The sequence below is a fragment of the Nothobranchius furzeri genome, chromosome 5, assembly GCF_043380555.1.
Source record: "Nothobranchius furzeri strain GRZ-AD chromosome 5, NfurGRZ-RIMD1, whole genome shotgun sequence".
NCBI classification, from domain to species: domain Eukaryota; kingdom Metazoa; phylum Chordata; class Actinopteri; order Cyprinodontiformes; family Nothobranchiidae; genus Nothobranchius; species Nothobranchius furzeri.
In genome coordinates this window covers 2777374-2791728 of record NC_091745.1, presented here as the reverse complement: position 1 = coordinate 2791728, position 14355 = coordinate 2777374, and the positions used below count along the sequence as shown (strand labels likewise).

General features: G+C 40.0%; 1 protein-coding gene across 1 annotated transcript in view; it reads left to right on the top strand.

Moving 5' to 3' along the window:
- Window positions 1–13451, top strand: part of LOC107378336 (uncharacterized) — a 28492-nt gene extending 15041 nt beyond the window's left edge. The window contains exons 42-80 of the mRNA XM_015948480.3: window positions 1124–1334; window positions 1542–1685; window positions 1759–1915; window positions 2051–2078; window positions 2168–2279; window positions 2563–2655; window positions 2743–2806; window positions 2896–2994; window positions 3066–3169; window positions 3251–3389; window positions 3514–3632; window positions 4747–4896; window positions 4970–5140; window positions 5251–5557; window positions 6221–6294; window positions 6379–6466; window positions 6548–6665; window positions 6749–6872; window positions 6954–7090; window positions 7183–7438; window positions 8254–8496; window positions 8599–8775; window positions 8862–9007; window positions 9090–9180; window positions 9282–9671; window positions 9755–9881; window positions 9960–10078; window positions 10240–10436; window positions 10518–10701; window positions 10793–10958; window positions 11250–11374; window positions 11499–11807; window positions 11889–12092; window positions 12177–12302; window positions 12395–12565; window positions 12643–12747; window positions 12830–12925; window positions 13046–13177; window positions 13321–13451. Coding sequence (XP_015803966.3) covers window positions 1124–1334; window positions 1542–1685; window positions 1759–1915; window positions 2051–2078; window positions 2168–2279; window positions 2563–2655; window positions 2743–2806; window positions 2896–2994; window positions 3066–3169; window positions 3251–3389; window positions 3514–3632; window positions 4747–4896; window positions 4970–5140; window positions 5251–5557; window positions 6221–6294; window positions 6379–6466; window positions 6548–6665; window positions 6749–6872; window positions 6954–7090; window positions 7183–7438; window positions 8254–8496; window positions 8599–8775; window positions 8862–9007; window positions 9090–9180; window positions 9282–9671; window positions 9755–9881; window positions 9960–10078; window positions 10240–10436; window positions 10518–10701; window positions 10793–10958; window positions 11250–11374; window positions 11499–11807; window positions 11889–12092; window positions 12177–12302; window positions 12395–12565; window positions 12643–12747; window positions 12830–12925; window positions 13046–13177; window positions 13321–13338 — 5821 coding nt within the window. The 3' untranslated portion in view covers window positions 13339–13451. The remainder of the gene's footprint in view (window positions 1–1123; window positions 1335–1541; window positions 1686–1758; window positions 1916–2050; window positions 2079–2167; window positions 2280–2562; window positions 2656–2742; window positions 2807–2895; window positions 2995–3065; window positions 3170–3250; window positions 3390–3513; window positions 3633–4746; window positions 4897–4969; window positions 5141–5250; window positions 5558–6220; window positions 6295–6378; window positions 6467–6547; window positions 6666–6748; window positions 6873–6953; window positions 7091–7182; window positions 7439–8253; window positions 8497–8598; window positions 8776–8861; window positions 9008–9089; window positions 9181–9281; window positions 9672–9754; window positions 9882–9959; window positions 10079–10239; window positions 10437–10517; window positions 10702–10792; window positions 10959–11249; window positions 11375–11498; window positions 11808–11888; window positions 12093–12176; window positions 12303–12394; window positions 12566–12642; window positions 12748–12829; window positions 12926–13045; window positions 13178–13320) is intronic.
- Window positions 13452–14355: the final 904 nt, after the last annotated feature.

Here is a 14355-nt window from a genome sequence, read left to right as displayed (position 1 = left end):
ATTCTGTATCAATTACAGAATTATTTTTATTATCATTTCTGAGTTTGTATTTGGAAGCAGTAGTGGACCAGAAACCTACAGTTTAAAATTTTTAAGTGTAAGAACTGAAAAATAAGCACCCCCCAATTTTCCCCCCAATAATTAAACTACCACTATCGCAATCATATGCAGTCCTTTGAGCCAAGTTAATATAATTGTGTGAGACCTTTGTAGTGATGGTTTGTTTTCTAGTGTATTTTCTGCATCTAATATCTATCATTTTAGATCATTTATTGTAGTTTTAAAATGGAGCAAACCTGTTTAACAGATTAAGTTGCAATGAATACTCATGCCTTCCATAACATCTCTGCCACAAAAATGGCTACAGCATGATTAAAGATCATGACCAAATTGGGTGAGTTGAGACTGCTGACCGGGAACACCCACTCTCTATAAATGAGAGAGCTCCAGACCTCTGCCTGAACTGATGGGCTCTTGTCACAGGTGAGTGTACTCACTATGTCCTTGCTTTTCTAATGGCATTTTCCAGTTTTATGTTCTACTTTTTATTTCTTTTTGCCCTACTATTGATGACAGAGATACCTTCACATAGGTGACACTCCATCAGAGGTTTTATTGTTGTGTGGTTTCAGTCAAGAATACACATGCATTAAGGAGCTTTAAATGTTGGGTTTCTTTACAAAAGAGTGATCAACACTGGATGAATATTATGACGCAGGTGTGTGGAAGATAAAGAAGATGAGAGGGGAATTTAAGTATTTACTTATCAACAAATGAGATTTACTTTTTAAAATTTTACAATCTGCTTTTAAACTTGACAGAATTTATAACAAACAGCATATTTTACTAATGTATTTTTATTTTTGTTTTTTTTACATAGCATCTTTAAATTCAAACCTAGACTGTGCCACTCATTCTACTTTGGAACGAGCTAAGGTAAAGTGATAGTGATTTGTTTTTCTTTTATATGAATGTATTTTGTGGATACAATTTTTTGACAAGTTGTAGTTACAAATTTTATTGTGTTCTCATCCTGTTTTTCATTGTGTGTTTTAACACAGTGGATAATGGATTTGCATGTATAAGCATCATCATGATGTTTTTTTTACAGTCTCAAATAAAGTGCAACCATGAGTACGGATGCTGAGATGGAGCAGTATGGCCCGGCAGCCATTTACCTCCGGAAGCCAGAGAGAGAGAGGATTGAGGCTCAAAACACTCCATTTGATGCCAAAACAGCCTACTTTGTGGTTGATGAGGCAGAGATGTATGTCAAGGGTAAACTGACGAAGAAAGAAGGTGGCAAAGCCACTGTTGAAACCGATGCAGGGAAGGTAACCGTGCACCCTTATTATTGAACTAATATGTAAAAGTTTTCTTTGAAGATTTTAGGAAAGCTTTGTAAAATTAAATGTCAATAATATCTTCAGTTGACCGCATGTGTTTATAATCTTTTAGGTCTAATATACATAAACAGCTCTTTTGATGACTTTGCTTACTCACCATCGTCTCTAAAACTACTTTCCCTATTTTCTGTGAAGACTGTCACCGTAAAAGAGGATGACATCCATCCCAGGAACCCTCCAAAGTTCGACAAAATTGAGGACATGGCCATGATGACCCACCTCAACGAGCCTTGTGTGCTGTATAACCTCAAAGAGCGTTATGCATCATGGATGATCTACGTAAGTTTTTATTTAGCTAAAAACTAACATGAATACAAAAACGGCTGCACACTGATCTGTTTCTGCCCAACAGACCTACTCTGGGTTGTTCTGTGTGGTCGTGAATCCCTACAAGTGGCTTCCTGTGTATGATGCTGTTGTTGTTCAAGGATACAGAGGCAAGAAGAGGATTGAGGCTCCACCCCACATTTTCTCCATCTCTGACAATGCCTATCAGTTCATGCTCACTGGTATGAATAAACCCATTACTTGGAAATATTTTTAAAAAATTGTCAAAGCAATATGTTTCTAATGAAATGTCAGATTTTTAGAAAAAACCCTGGCATTAATGTAAAGCGTTCCTATTTATTTATTTTTTATTTCAGATCGTGAGAACCAGTCTGTCTTGATTACGTGAGTATACCAAAAGCTAAAATGCTGATTTACCATTTAAGCATATAAGATTAAAATTGCGTATTAAAAAACTTCCATTCATACCTCAGCGGTGAATCTGGTGCTGGAAAGACGGTCAACACCAAGCGTGTCATTCAGTACTTTGCAACAATTGCAGCTCTGGGTGGCAAAAAGGATGCACCAGCAGCTGGAAAAATGCAGGCAAGTTTAGTTTTTTAGAACTATTTGATAAAACATACATGTGATAGTGTATAAATTACATGTATCCCAATTAATTGTTATTACACATACCTCTGCCAAAGTTTGTCACTTTAAAAAGATCAGGCTACGTGTGTGCATTCTTACCCAATTACCAAATGAGAAAAAGAAGATAAAGCAGCATTTACTACAGCCAGTTTACTGCAGTTAACTACTAGTCAAAACTCTAATATGAATGTTAATAAGATAAATACAATGTGCATTCAACTAAAATAATCTCTTGCAGGGCTCTCTTGAAGACCAGATTGTTGCTGCCAATCCTCTGCTGGAGGCCTATGGTAATGCTAAGACTGTGAGGAATGACAATTCTTCCCGTTTTGTAAGTATCAATATCTGTAAAGTGTCCTCGGACTTTAGTACATGATAACCTATATAATAAAAATCCTGAAATTGTTCTACTGCTCAGGGTAAATTCATCAGGATCCACTTTGGTACATCTGGAAAGCTTGCTTCAGCTGATATTGAAACTTGTAAGTAAAAAAAGGATGCTGGTTTTTCATTAGCTAATGACTTATACATTAGTTCATTTGACGTTTTACATCAATAACGTAATTCTTAGATCTGCTGGAGAAGTCCCGTGTCACCTTCCAGTTGTCTGCTGAGAGGAGCTACCATATCTTCTATCAGCTGATGACAGGCCATAAGCCTGAGCTTCTGGGTATGTTAATATTGCATAATGTTTTAATGAAACTAACAGAAATATAACTTTTTTCAATTTTTTCTTTGCAGAGGCTCTTCTGATCACCACCAACCCCTATGACTACCCAATGATCAGCCAGGGTGAAATCACAGTCAAGAGCATCAATGATGTGGAGGAGTTCATTGCAACAGATGTAAAAACATATTTTGATGAACTTAGGCTTTTGTACCTAAAACTAAAGTGATGCTTACTTAATGCACTCCTCTCTGCACAGACTGCAATTGATATCTTGGGCTTCACTGGTGAAGAGAAGATCAGCATCTACAAGCTGACTGGTGCTGTGATGCATCACGGCAACATGAAGTTCAAGCAGAAGCAGCGTGAGGAGCAGGCTGAACCAGACGGCACTGAGAGTAATTACAAAATTTATGTATTTTAACAAATTTTAAAATGCCTTTTTTTTGTCTTGTACTTAGTGCAATGAACCTGATGCTGAGAAGTTTTCACTTTACTGAGTATCATCTTTCTTTCCATCAGTCGCTGACAAAATCGCCTACCTTTTGGGCCTGAACTCAGCTGACATGCTGAAAGCTCTGTGTTACCCAAGAGTCAAGGTCGGAAATGAGATGGTCACCAAAGGTCAGACCGTCCCCCAGGTAAATAAAACTAAGCTATAGACCCACTGAAAGCTATTGTTTACATCCAGGTAACTACACTCATCCACTAGCTGGAGAGCAAGAACCCCGTCCCCAGCAATAATCCAGAACTGTATCTCGGCAATTTAAGCTAACAAAATCAAAGCTAGGGATTTAGATATTACTATTTTAGACTGTCTAACAGATCTTTGTGGAGATGAACAAAAAATAAACATCTCAAAGCTAACAATGCTTAGCATAAGCACACATAAGTGTGTCCAGATTCGCATCTGAAATAGCTAGCAAGCTGTGGGGACGACTCTTTGTTTTGTGGGTTAATGCTGAAGGATCGCCATGACACCACTCGTCTTTGGAGATTAACTGATGCTCTGTTTATTCTGACAAGCAACGTAAACAGAAACATGAACAAACAACATTAGCGGCTGCCCACTCCAATTACACAACTAATTTTGTGTAATTATTGTAACAAGACCTCTACCGTGGGTCACACACAGAACTACACACCACACTGGCACTGTCATTTTCAAACACGTTTAATTCTCAGGAATTATCAGCAGCACAGTTCATTCTGCTGTTGCCTTCACTTGGTCGGTTCTCCCCAGCTGGCTCCTCGTCCCCACGGCCGTGCATAATTACATAAAAAAGCACACAAGTCATTAGATGGCTATAACTTGTTTGTGTCTGGAGATATGGGGAGTTTTACTTTTCTATTCTGTCATGAGACATTGTCTGCCACAATGTGGGTGGTTTATACACTAGAATCGGACATTAACCACGGCCTTTGGTGTATTTTATCAGCTGGACACCTGTAAAATTTAATATTTTCTGTCCTTTCATCTACTTGTGCAGCATACAGCTCCGCATGTGTTAAACATAATTACAGATTTAATTTTGCCACTATTTAGCTCTGTTTATTGACAATTAACAGATAAACACAACTGTGGTCAATGGGGAGGTGACAGCTTGCCCTTCAGCTTGGGGCAGAGGGTGGGGCATGTAACGTCACGCTTGAATGGGTCTATAGAAATGCACCCCCCTTAAATATTTTACATATAATTAGCAAGGCAATAGTAAGCTAAATGAATAAAACTCTAACTGGCATTTTGCCTTCTAGGTCAACAATGCTGTCTCAGCTCTGTGCAAGTCAATCTATGAAAAGATGTTCTTGTGGATGGTCATCCGTATCAATGAGATGTTGGACACAAAGCAATCAAGAGCTTTCTTCATTGGAGTGTTGGACATTGCTGGATTTGAGATCTTTGATGTGAGTTAAAATGATCTGTTTAAAGAATGATACTATTTTGCCATGAATATAAACACATTTTCTGTGATTACAGTTCAACAGCTTGGAGCAGCTCTGCATCAACTTCACCAATGAGAAACTGCAACAGTTCTTCAACCACCACATGTTTGTCCTGGAGCAAGAGGAGTATAAGAAGGAGGGCATTGAATGGGAGTTCATTGACTTTGGTATGGACTTGGCTGCCTGCATTGAGCTTATTGAGAAGGTAAGGAGCTGTGATGCTCAATCAGTTTCATCTATTCATGTACAAGTATTTGTAAAAATGTATTAAGATATAATTTAGGAAAACTTCTCAATGAAATGTGCTTTTTTCAGCCACTGGGCATCTTCTCCATCCTTGAAGAGGAGTGCATGTTCCCCAAGGCTTCTGACACAACTTTCAAAAACAAGCTGAATGACCAGCATCTTGGCAAGAACAGGGCTTATGAAAAGCCAAAGCCTGGAAAGGGCAAGGCTGAGGCTCACTTCTCTCTGGTTCACTATGCCGGTACAGTGGACTACAACATCACTGGCTGGCTGGACAAGAACAAGGACCCACTGAATGATTCAGTTGTTCAGCTCTACCAGAAGTCTTCAAACAAATTGCTGGGATTACTGTATGCAGCCCATGCCGGAGCTGAGGGTAAGATATACAGGAGGGAAAAAACTGATGTCTTCAGAAACTGCATTTAAAGTAATTTTGGATAAATTTGAAAGAAATTTAATTTAATTTGTGCTATTTATAATGACACATAAAAGTACAAAAAACGTATGTGTAAAAGTTTGTAAATGTCTGAGTTTGCTGTAAAGTTTGGATCAGGAAGGAGTAAACTAGACCGAAGTTCGGCTGTGAGACCCAAAGCGCAGTGAATGGTGCTGGGTGGAGCAGACATGTGGTTTGCTATAAAAATCGAAGCACATACTCGACAAGAGTCGAGGATGTACGGCGGTTGCAGGGCAATAAAAAAGGACTTAGTGGAAGTTGACAGGCTGGTAGAGTAGACTGACTGATCTTGAAATTCAGAGCAAGGTTCTGGCAGGAACGACGACTGAGTAAAGGGTGGAAGTCAGGCACTTCCGTATATAGGCTGGGTTGCACCACTTGAGCAGGAAGTCCCGTGAGGTGGCTGCTGGGTAGTGAAGTTCTGGAGGATTGGTGTGAGGTGGAGGCTGGGGATCTGGAGCTGTGACATTTGCATGTTTAAAGCATGATAAAGTGGCGATTAAATTGAAGGATTTTTATGACAGCAACAAAAACATAACTTTCTTTAAATTACACTGAATAACATCTTGTTTATTTGTAAAGCTGAAGGTGGCGGTGGTAAGAAGGGTGGCAAGAAGAAGGGTGGTTCCTTCCAGACTGTGTCTGCTCTTTTCAGGGTATGTTATTTCTGAGACATCTGAAAACAGTGTGAATCCAATGAAAAAATGACAAAAATTTTGTTTTACAATGCTGATCCACAGGAGAATTTGGGCAAGCTGATGACCAACCTGAGGAGCACTCATCCTCACTTTGTGCGCTGCCTGATTCCCAATGAATCAAAGACCCCAGGTAAGAACTGCCACTGTTCATTTCACTAAGACATTCAAGGAAATATAGCTGAAATATTCATAACATATCTTCAACACTCAGGTCTTATGGAGAACTTCTTGGTCATCCACCAGCTGAGGTGTAACGGTGTGCTGGAGGGTATCAGGATCTGCAGAAAGGGTTTCCCCAGCAGAATCCTTTATGGTGACTTCAAGCAGAGGTTACATTTATTTTACTACAGACATGCAAACTTGGTTTTTGAATGTCAAGTAGAAAAAAACTCTAACTAGTTTTTTTCCTCAGATACAAAGTATTGAATGCCAGTGTCATCCCTGAGGGACAGTTCATCGACAACAAGAAAGCTTCAGAGAAGCTGTTGGGCTCCATTGATGTGGACCACACTCAGTACAAGTTTGGAACCACTAAGGTACATTTCGACATAATTTCAATAACAAAAAATGAACAAAGTGATACGTATTGGTACTGACAACCAACACATTTAATGTAGGTGTTCTTCAAAGCTGGTCTGCTGGGTACACTTGAGGAGATGAGAGATGAAAAACTGGCTGAGCTGGTGACCATGACTCAAGCTCTCTGCAGAGGTTATGTCATGAGGAAGGAGTTTGTCAAGATGATGGAGAGAAGGTGGAATTATTATCAGATGACTTCATCTATCCTTTCACGTCAAGATGTCCTTGCCTTAAAAGTAAAATTATGCTATGATTGGCTCCTTTTAGAGAATCCATCTACACAATTCAGTACAATATTCGATCCTTCATGAATGTGAAGAACTGGCCATGGCTGAAACTGTACTTCAAGATCAAGCCTCTTCTGAAGAGTGCTGAGACTGAGAAGGAGCTGCAGCAGATGAAGGAGAACTATGACAAGATGAAAACAGACTTGGCTACTGCTCTGGCCAAGAAGAAGGAGCTGGAGGAGAAAATGGTTTCCCTGCTCCAGGAGAAGAATGACTTGCAGCTCCAAGTTGCCGCTGTGAGTAGGAAAATGTCTCATTTGGTGTTGCCTCAAAATGTCAGAAAAGAGCAGAAAGGGGCATGTTAAAAATTTTTTTTTTCACCTATGCCATTTACACAAATTGCAATCTAGTGAGTGTTGAATCAAGCAATAATGAAACAATAAAATGTAATGCTATAGTAATGTATTTGAATAAAAGCAGCCTGCGTGGTCAACTGAAGCATACTAATAAGATTTATCTTACCGGCTTTCTATATAAATTAGTGATATTGAAAAGGTGCTGAAGAGACAGCTGGTTTTGAGAAAAGCTTCTGAAATCACATAGAAAGCAAGGCACACCTGCTCACATCCGAATGTTTCAAATCACTTCAACAATGTATTTAAACGATGATCACAGCAATGCTAACTGCAGAACCATGCTAGGCAGACTACTGCTGATATTGGCCTTGGAATACCCAGACTATGAATGAATGCCAGATAAATCCGAAGGCATTGTCGCTTTGTCCCTTGCTTGTCCACACTCCGGCACAAAAGTCACTCACCACCAAATGGAGGTGTTGTCACTTGGTGGACCCACACTCTCTCTTGGGATTGTGCCATTGATGAGCAAACACACACGCACAAATAACAATCTCATGTCTTGGCCAAGTGGGAACCCAGTCTTTTCATGGTAAGGCTTTGGGGTTGTAAAGTAGTTCTTCATTTTCAGGGCTCCTGGGACATTTTAACTCCAACAAAATTTTACAAGTTTCATGTAGTCCCAAAGAAAGATTTCCAATTGTAAAAGAAAAAAACTGATTTTTATTGCCACTTTTGTTAAATACTATTCACAGGAAGTTGAGAATCTTGGAGATGCTGAGGAGAGGTGTGAAGGGCTCATCAAGAGCAAGATCCAGCTTGAGGCTAAACTCAAAGAGACATCCGAGAGACTGGAGGATGAAGAGGAAATCAATGCTGAGTTGACTGCCAAGAAGAGGAAACTGGAGGATGAATGCTCTGAGCTGAAGAAGGACATTGATGACCTGGAGCTCACCTTGGCCAAAGTGGAGAAGGAGAAACACGCCACTGAGAACAAGGTGCAAATTAGTTAGTCTGATACTACTAGGGTGTTAAGTTACAGAGCTGTGTACATGTATGCAGTTAGATGTATTTTAATGCATTTTTCATGTTACATGTAGGTGAAAAACCTGACAGAAGAGATGGCTACTCAAGATGAGGCCATTGCTAAGCTGACCAAGGAGAAGAAAGCTCTCCAGGAGGCCCATCAGCAAACACTGGATGATCTACAGGCAGAGGAAGACAAAGTCAACACTCTGACCAAGGCCAAGACAAAGCTGGAACAGCAAGTGGATGATGTAAGAAAACTGTTTTTTACTACATAATTTTATTTGGACTAGCATAAACGATTGTTGTTGATGTAGAAACATGTATCATCTGACAGCTTGAAGGCTCACTGGAGCAAGAGAAGAAGCTTCGTATGGATCTTGAGAGAGCCAAGAGAAAGCTTGAAGGAGATCTCAAACTGGCCCAGGAGTCCATTATGGATCTGGAGAATGACAAGCAGCAATCTGATGAGAAAATCAAGAAGTAAATGAAAAGATTGATTATAGCATTGCACAATGTTATGAAATAAATGTTCAGATTGAAAAGTGTATTTGTTGTAATACAGGAAGGACTTTGAAATCAGCCAACTCCTCAGCAAGATTGAAGATGAACAGTCCCTTGGTGCTCAGCTTCAGAAGAAGATCAAAGAACTCCAGGTATATATTCCTATAAAACTCTTGTTATTATATCAATGTTACTCTGTTACTTTCAAGTTAATGAACCAGTTTAAATGTTACTCTCATTTGTCAAATTCTAGGCTCGTATTGAGGAGTTGGAGGAGGAGATAGAAGCTGAGAGGGCTGCTCGTGCTAAAGTTGAGAAGCAGAGAGCTGACCTCTCCAGGGAGCTTGAGGAGATCAGTGAGAGGCTTGAGGAAGCTGGTGGAGCAACAGCTGCTCAGATTGAGATGAACAAGAAGCGTGAAGCTGAGTTCCAGAAGCTTCGTCGTGACCTTGAAGAATCCACCCTCCAGCATGAAGCCACTGCAGCAGCTCTCCGCAAGAAGCAGGCCGACAGCGTTGCAGAGCTGGGAGAGCAGATCGACAACCTGCAGCGCGTCAAGCAGAAGCTGGAGAAGGAGAAGAGCGAGTACAAGATGGAGATTGATGACCTCTCCAGCAACATGGAGGCTGTTGCCAAAGCAAAGGTGAACGGACACATCTAATTTTTATAATAAGTTGTGAGTCTGATAAAATATCACTAAATAAAATAAACGTTTTGTGGTTTTAGGGCAACTTGGAGAAAATGTGCAGAACCCTTGAGGACCAACTCAGTGAAATTAAAGCCAAAAACGATGAAAATGTTCGTCAGCTGAATGACATTAATGCACAGAAGGCAAGATTTCAGACAGAGAATGGTACGTGACCTAGCATTCGACGTATTTAATAATACATTCAAAGCACCAAGTGCATCAATGCATGTGCAATTTTCACAGGTGAACTGGGTCGCCAGCTGGAGGAGAAAGAAGCTCTTGTTTCTCAGCTGACAAGAGGCAAGCAGGCATTCACTCAGCAGATTGAGGAGCTCAAGAGACACGTGGAAGAGGAAGTGAAGGTACTGAAATGTGACATTATTTGTTCCACAAAAACTCCATTTTCCCTAGAAAACTAATTATTCAGTGTGCATTGACAAATAATGTTGCCTTCTAAATCACCCCAGACTTTTGTGTAATAATGGTAAAATAATACCTGTTTCACACTGACTGTGTTTTCTAGGCCAAGAACGCCCTGGCCCATGCTGTTCAGTCTGCCCGCCATGACTGCGATCTGCTCAGGGAGCAGTTTGAGGAGGAGCAGGAGGCCAAGGCTGAGCTCCAGAGAGGAATGTCTAAGGCCAACAGTGAGGTGGCTCAGTGGAGAGCCAAATATGAGACTGATGCCATCCAACGCACTGAGGAGCTGGAGGAGGCCAAGTATGTGCCTACAATTTTGTTATGTACACTTTTGATTTATTGTATTTTCCACTAATCAACTCTAACACCTCTTCACCAAAGGAAAAAGCTTGCCCAGCGCCTGCAAGAGGCTGAGGAATCCATTGAGGCTGTGAACTCCAAGTGTGCCTCTTTGGAGAAGACCAAGCAGAGGCTGCAGGGTGAGGTGGAGGACCTCATGATTGATGTAGAGAGAGCTAATGCTCTGGCTGCCAACCTTGACAAGAAACAGAGGAACTTTGACAAGGTAAAATGATCAATTTGAACTACTGTAGAGTAGCACCAGTAAACACAGTCCAGCATTTATTACCAATTATTTACCTCTACTGCAAATATAGGTGCTGGCAGAATGGAAGCAGAAGTATGAGGAGGGCCAGGCAGAGCTGGAAGGAGCCCAAAAGGAGGCTCGTTCTTTGAGCACTGAGCTGTTCAAGATGAAGAACTCCTATGAGGAGGCACTGGATCAGCTGGAGACCATGAAGAGGGAGAACAAGAACCTGCAGCGTATGTTTTTTTTTTCAAGCAAACAATTCAACAATATTTACATTTTTGACAAACTAATACATTTGAAATAAGTTTGAAATAACAAACTAACTCACACTACATATTTTTGGTTGGAGATTTTATCCTAATTCTGAACTTCATACAATACAGTGTCCTTGAACTGAATCTACTGAGCTTAAACCTTCCAATTTGTAAATTGGCATGTGTATTTGTTTGAATGGATCAATGACTGAATCACATTATAGCTCATTTATCATTGGTAAATGGTTTTAATGTTATTCCCTTTTGTAGAGGAGATCTCAGATCTGACTGAACAGCTTGGTGAGACAGGAAAGAGCATCCATGAGCTGGAGAAAGCAAAGAAGACTGTTGAGACTGAGAAATCTGAAATTCAGTCAGCTCTGGAGGAAGCTGAAGTAAGATCTTGATTATGACTTAATTATTTACTAGATTAAATTCATCTGCATGTTCATAAATGCTAATGAATATGACCTTTTCTTTTAGCAACAACTCATTTTGGTATCTTTTTTAAATGTAAAGGGCACTCTGGAGCACGAGGAGGCTAAGATTCTTCGTGTCCAGCTTGAGCTCAACCAGGTCAAGGGTGAGGTTGACAGGAAGATTGCTGAGAAGGACGAGGAAATGGAACAGATCAAGAGAAACAGCCAGAGGGTGATTGACTCCATGCAGAGCACTCTTGATGCTGAGGTCAGGAGCAGGAATGATGCCCTGAGAGTCAAGAAGAAGATGGAGGGAGATCTGAATGAGATGGAGATTCAGCTGAGCCATGCCAACAGGCAGGCTGCTGAGGCCCAGAAACAACTGAGGAATGTCCAGGGACAACTCAAGGTGGGGCTGGGGTCAGATCTGAATAAAAAAAAAAGCTTGAGACTAAAGAACATATTGACTGATCCATACTTTTGCTGTTAGGATGCTCAACTGCACCTTGATGATGCTGTCAGAGGACAGGAAGACATGAAGGAGCAGGTTGCCATGGTGGAGCGCAGGAATGGTCTGATGGTGGCTGAGATTGAGGAGCTGAGAGCTGCTCTGGAGCAGACTGAGAGAGCACGTAAAGTGGCTGAGCAGGAGTTGGTTGATGCCAGTGAGCGTGTTGGACTGCTCCACTCTCAGGTTGGTTTCTATTCATTTATGAGAAATGAAAGATATAAAATATAAGTGGCATATGCTTAATATTTATTTTTGGACAATTAACAGAACACCAGCCTCCTGAACACCAAAAAGAAGCTGGAGTCGGATCTTGTCCAGGTTCAGGGTGAGGTGGATGATAGTGTTCAGGAAGCCAGAAATGCTGAGGACAAAGCCAAGAAGGCTATCACTGATGTGAGAATCTCCTTTAAAACTATTACCTCCCCAGACACTTATTATTTAGCCATATCTTTCACAATTGTAATTTCAACTTTTCCTCTCACCAGGCTGCCATGATGGCTGAGGAGCTGAAGAAGGAGCAGGACACCAGTTCTCACCTGGAGAGGATGAAGAAGAACCTGGAGGTCACAGTTAAGGACCTGCAGCACCGCCTGGATGAGGCTGAGAACCTCGCCATGAAAGGTGGCAAGAAGCAGCTCCAGAAACTGGAACAGAGGGTATGAATGTTCCATGACTTAAAGGAATCCAGTAAGCACCAGTGTCAAGTCTGACATTGCCTTTAAATTTCAAACAGGTTCGTGAGCTGGAGTCTGAAGTTGAAGGCGAACAGAGACGTGGAGCTGATGCCATCAAGGGTGTCCGCAAATATGAGAGGAGAGTTAAGGAGCTGACATACCAGGTACTTATTCTATTTCAGTTGTTTTATTCTTGTCTGTTGGTTTGTTTTTGTGACATAAGTTTTGTTTTTTTTACCACCATAGACCGAGGAGGACAAGAAGAATCTGGTCAGACTTCAGGATCTGGTGGACAAACTGCAACTCAAAGTCAAGGCTTACAAGAGACAGGCTGAGGAGGCTGTAAGTCAAATAGTTTATGACTGCTGATTTTTTATTTTTTGGACACTCAGTTTTTCAGCAATCTTAGAGGAGATTGTAATATAAAATAAATATAATAAAATGCAATTATAAAATCCACAGGAGGAGCAGGCCAACACCCACATGTCCAGGCTCAGGAAGGTTCAGCATGAGATGGAAGAAGCCCAGGAGCGCGCTGACATCGCTGAGTCCCAGGTCAACAAGCTCAGAGCCAAGAGCCGTGATGCTGGAAAGGTGATTTCTCATTTCATGACAACAAGCTCTTAGATCAGGAAGTTTTTTCACTTCAATATTTCTTAAAACTGCATGTTTACATGAGATTGCTAACCTAACTGTAACACGTGCCAACATAACTTCATTTTCTTACTCTTTTCCAGTCTGACAGTGCTGAATAAGAGACATCAACCATCTTGCAACATTTTAACAAAGTTCATAAAATATGAACTACAGCTGTTAAATTGTTCTTTTTTATTGTATCAAGTCAATAAACTACATCAATGAAATGTAATCTGTTTATCTTTTGTTTAACTTGAACAATTATAGTTCATCTGTGGTCAGCCAAGCAACTGAGTGAGATCAGAAATGTTTGTTCTACAGTTGGAAGAATTCCCCCCAAACCACAACTGCATGTGTTACAAAACTGATAAAGGCTGTGATTATTAGTTTTGCTCAACCAAAAAATTTAACTATTTCGGATTCTATAGTATGAGTACTTAATCCACAGAAGTGCTTATATTTTTATTACAAAAGAAAGGCCATTTTAGAGAATAATTTTGATTCATCGCATGATGTGTTTCACAGATTAAGAAGATTACTAATTCCAAAATTAACAGCATTTTGTATTTTAATAATTGTAGGAAAGGCACACAGAGTTGTTTTCAAACCATTTTTAATTGGTGCATCAGAAAACTATTTATGTGATAACATTACATGCTTTGTATGGAAAATGTTTCCAACAGCATTCATAATTGCTCTGATCTGGTAAAGTATTCAAAATATCAACTAAAAGCTAAAACAAGATCAACATTTAATAATTAAAATATATTTAAAAGTTTAATGCCATGTAATGTTTAATAATTCATGCATTTACTAACATCAGCTTTCCCTTAGGTAATGGTTTATTGTTTATCTAAAACAATAATTTGATCATGCCGTGCTAAGCTATATGAAAAAATAAACCAGAAGCTTTAATTTTTACATTGAAAATACAAATTTTACCCTTAAGTCATTCATCAAATGTTTGTCTCTAGTTTTGTTTCCATGATGCTTTAGTTTACAACAAATTTCATTTTAAAGTAAACTAACTGAAGCCAACACAAAACAATTACATGCAAATACTTATTGAAACACTTACTTTATCGGATATATATTCTACATTCACTTTGCATTCACTTGCTACACCCAGCAGTTCA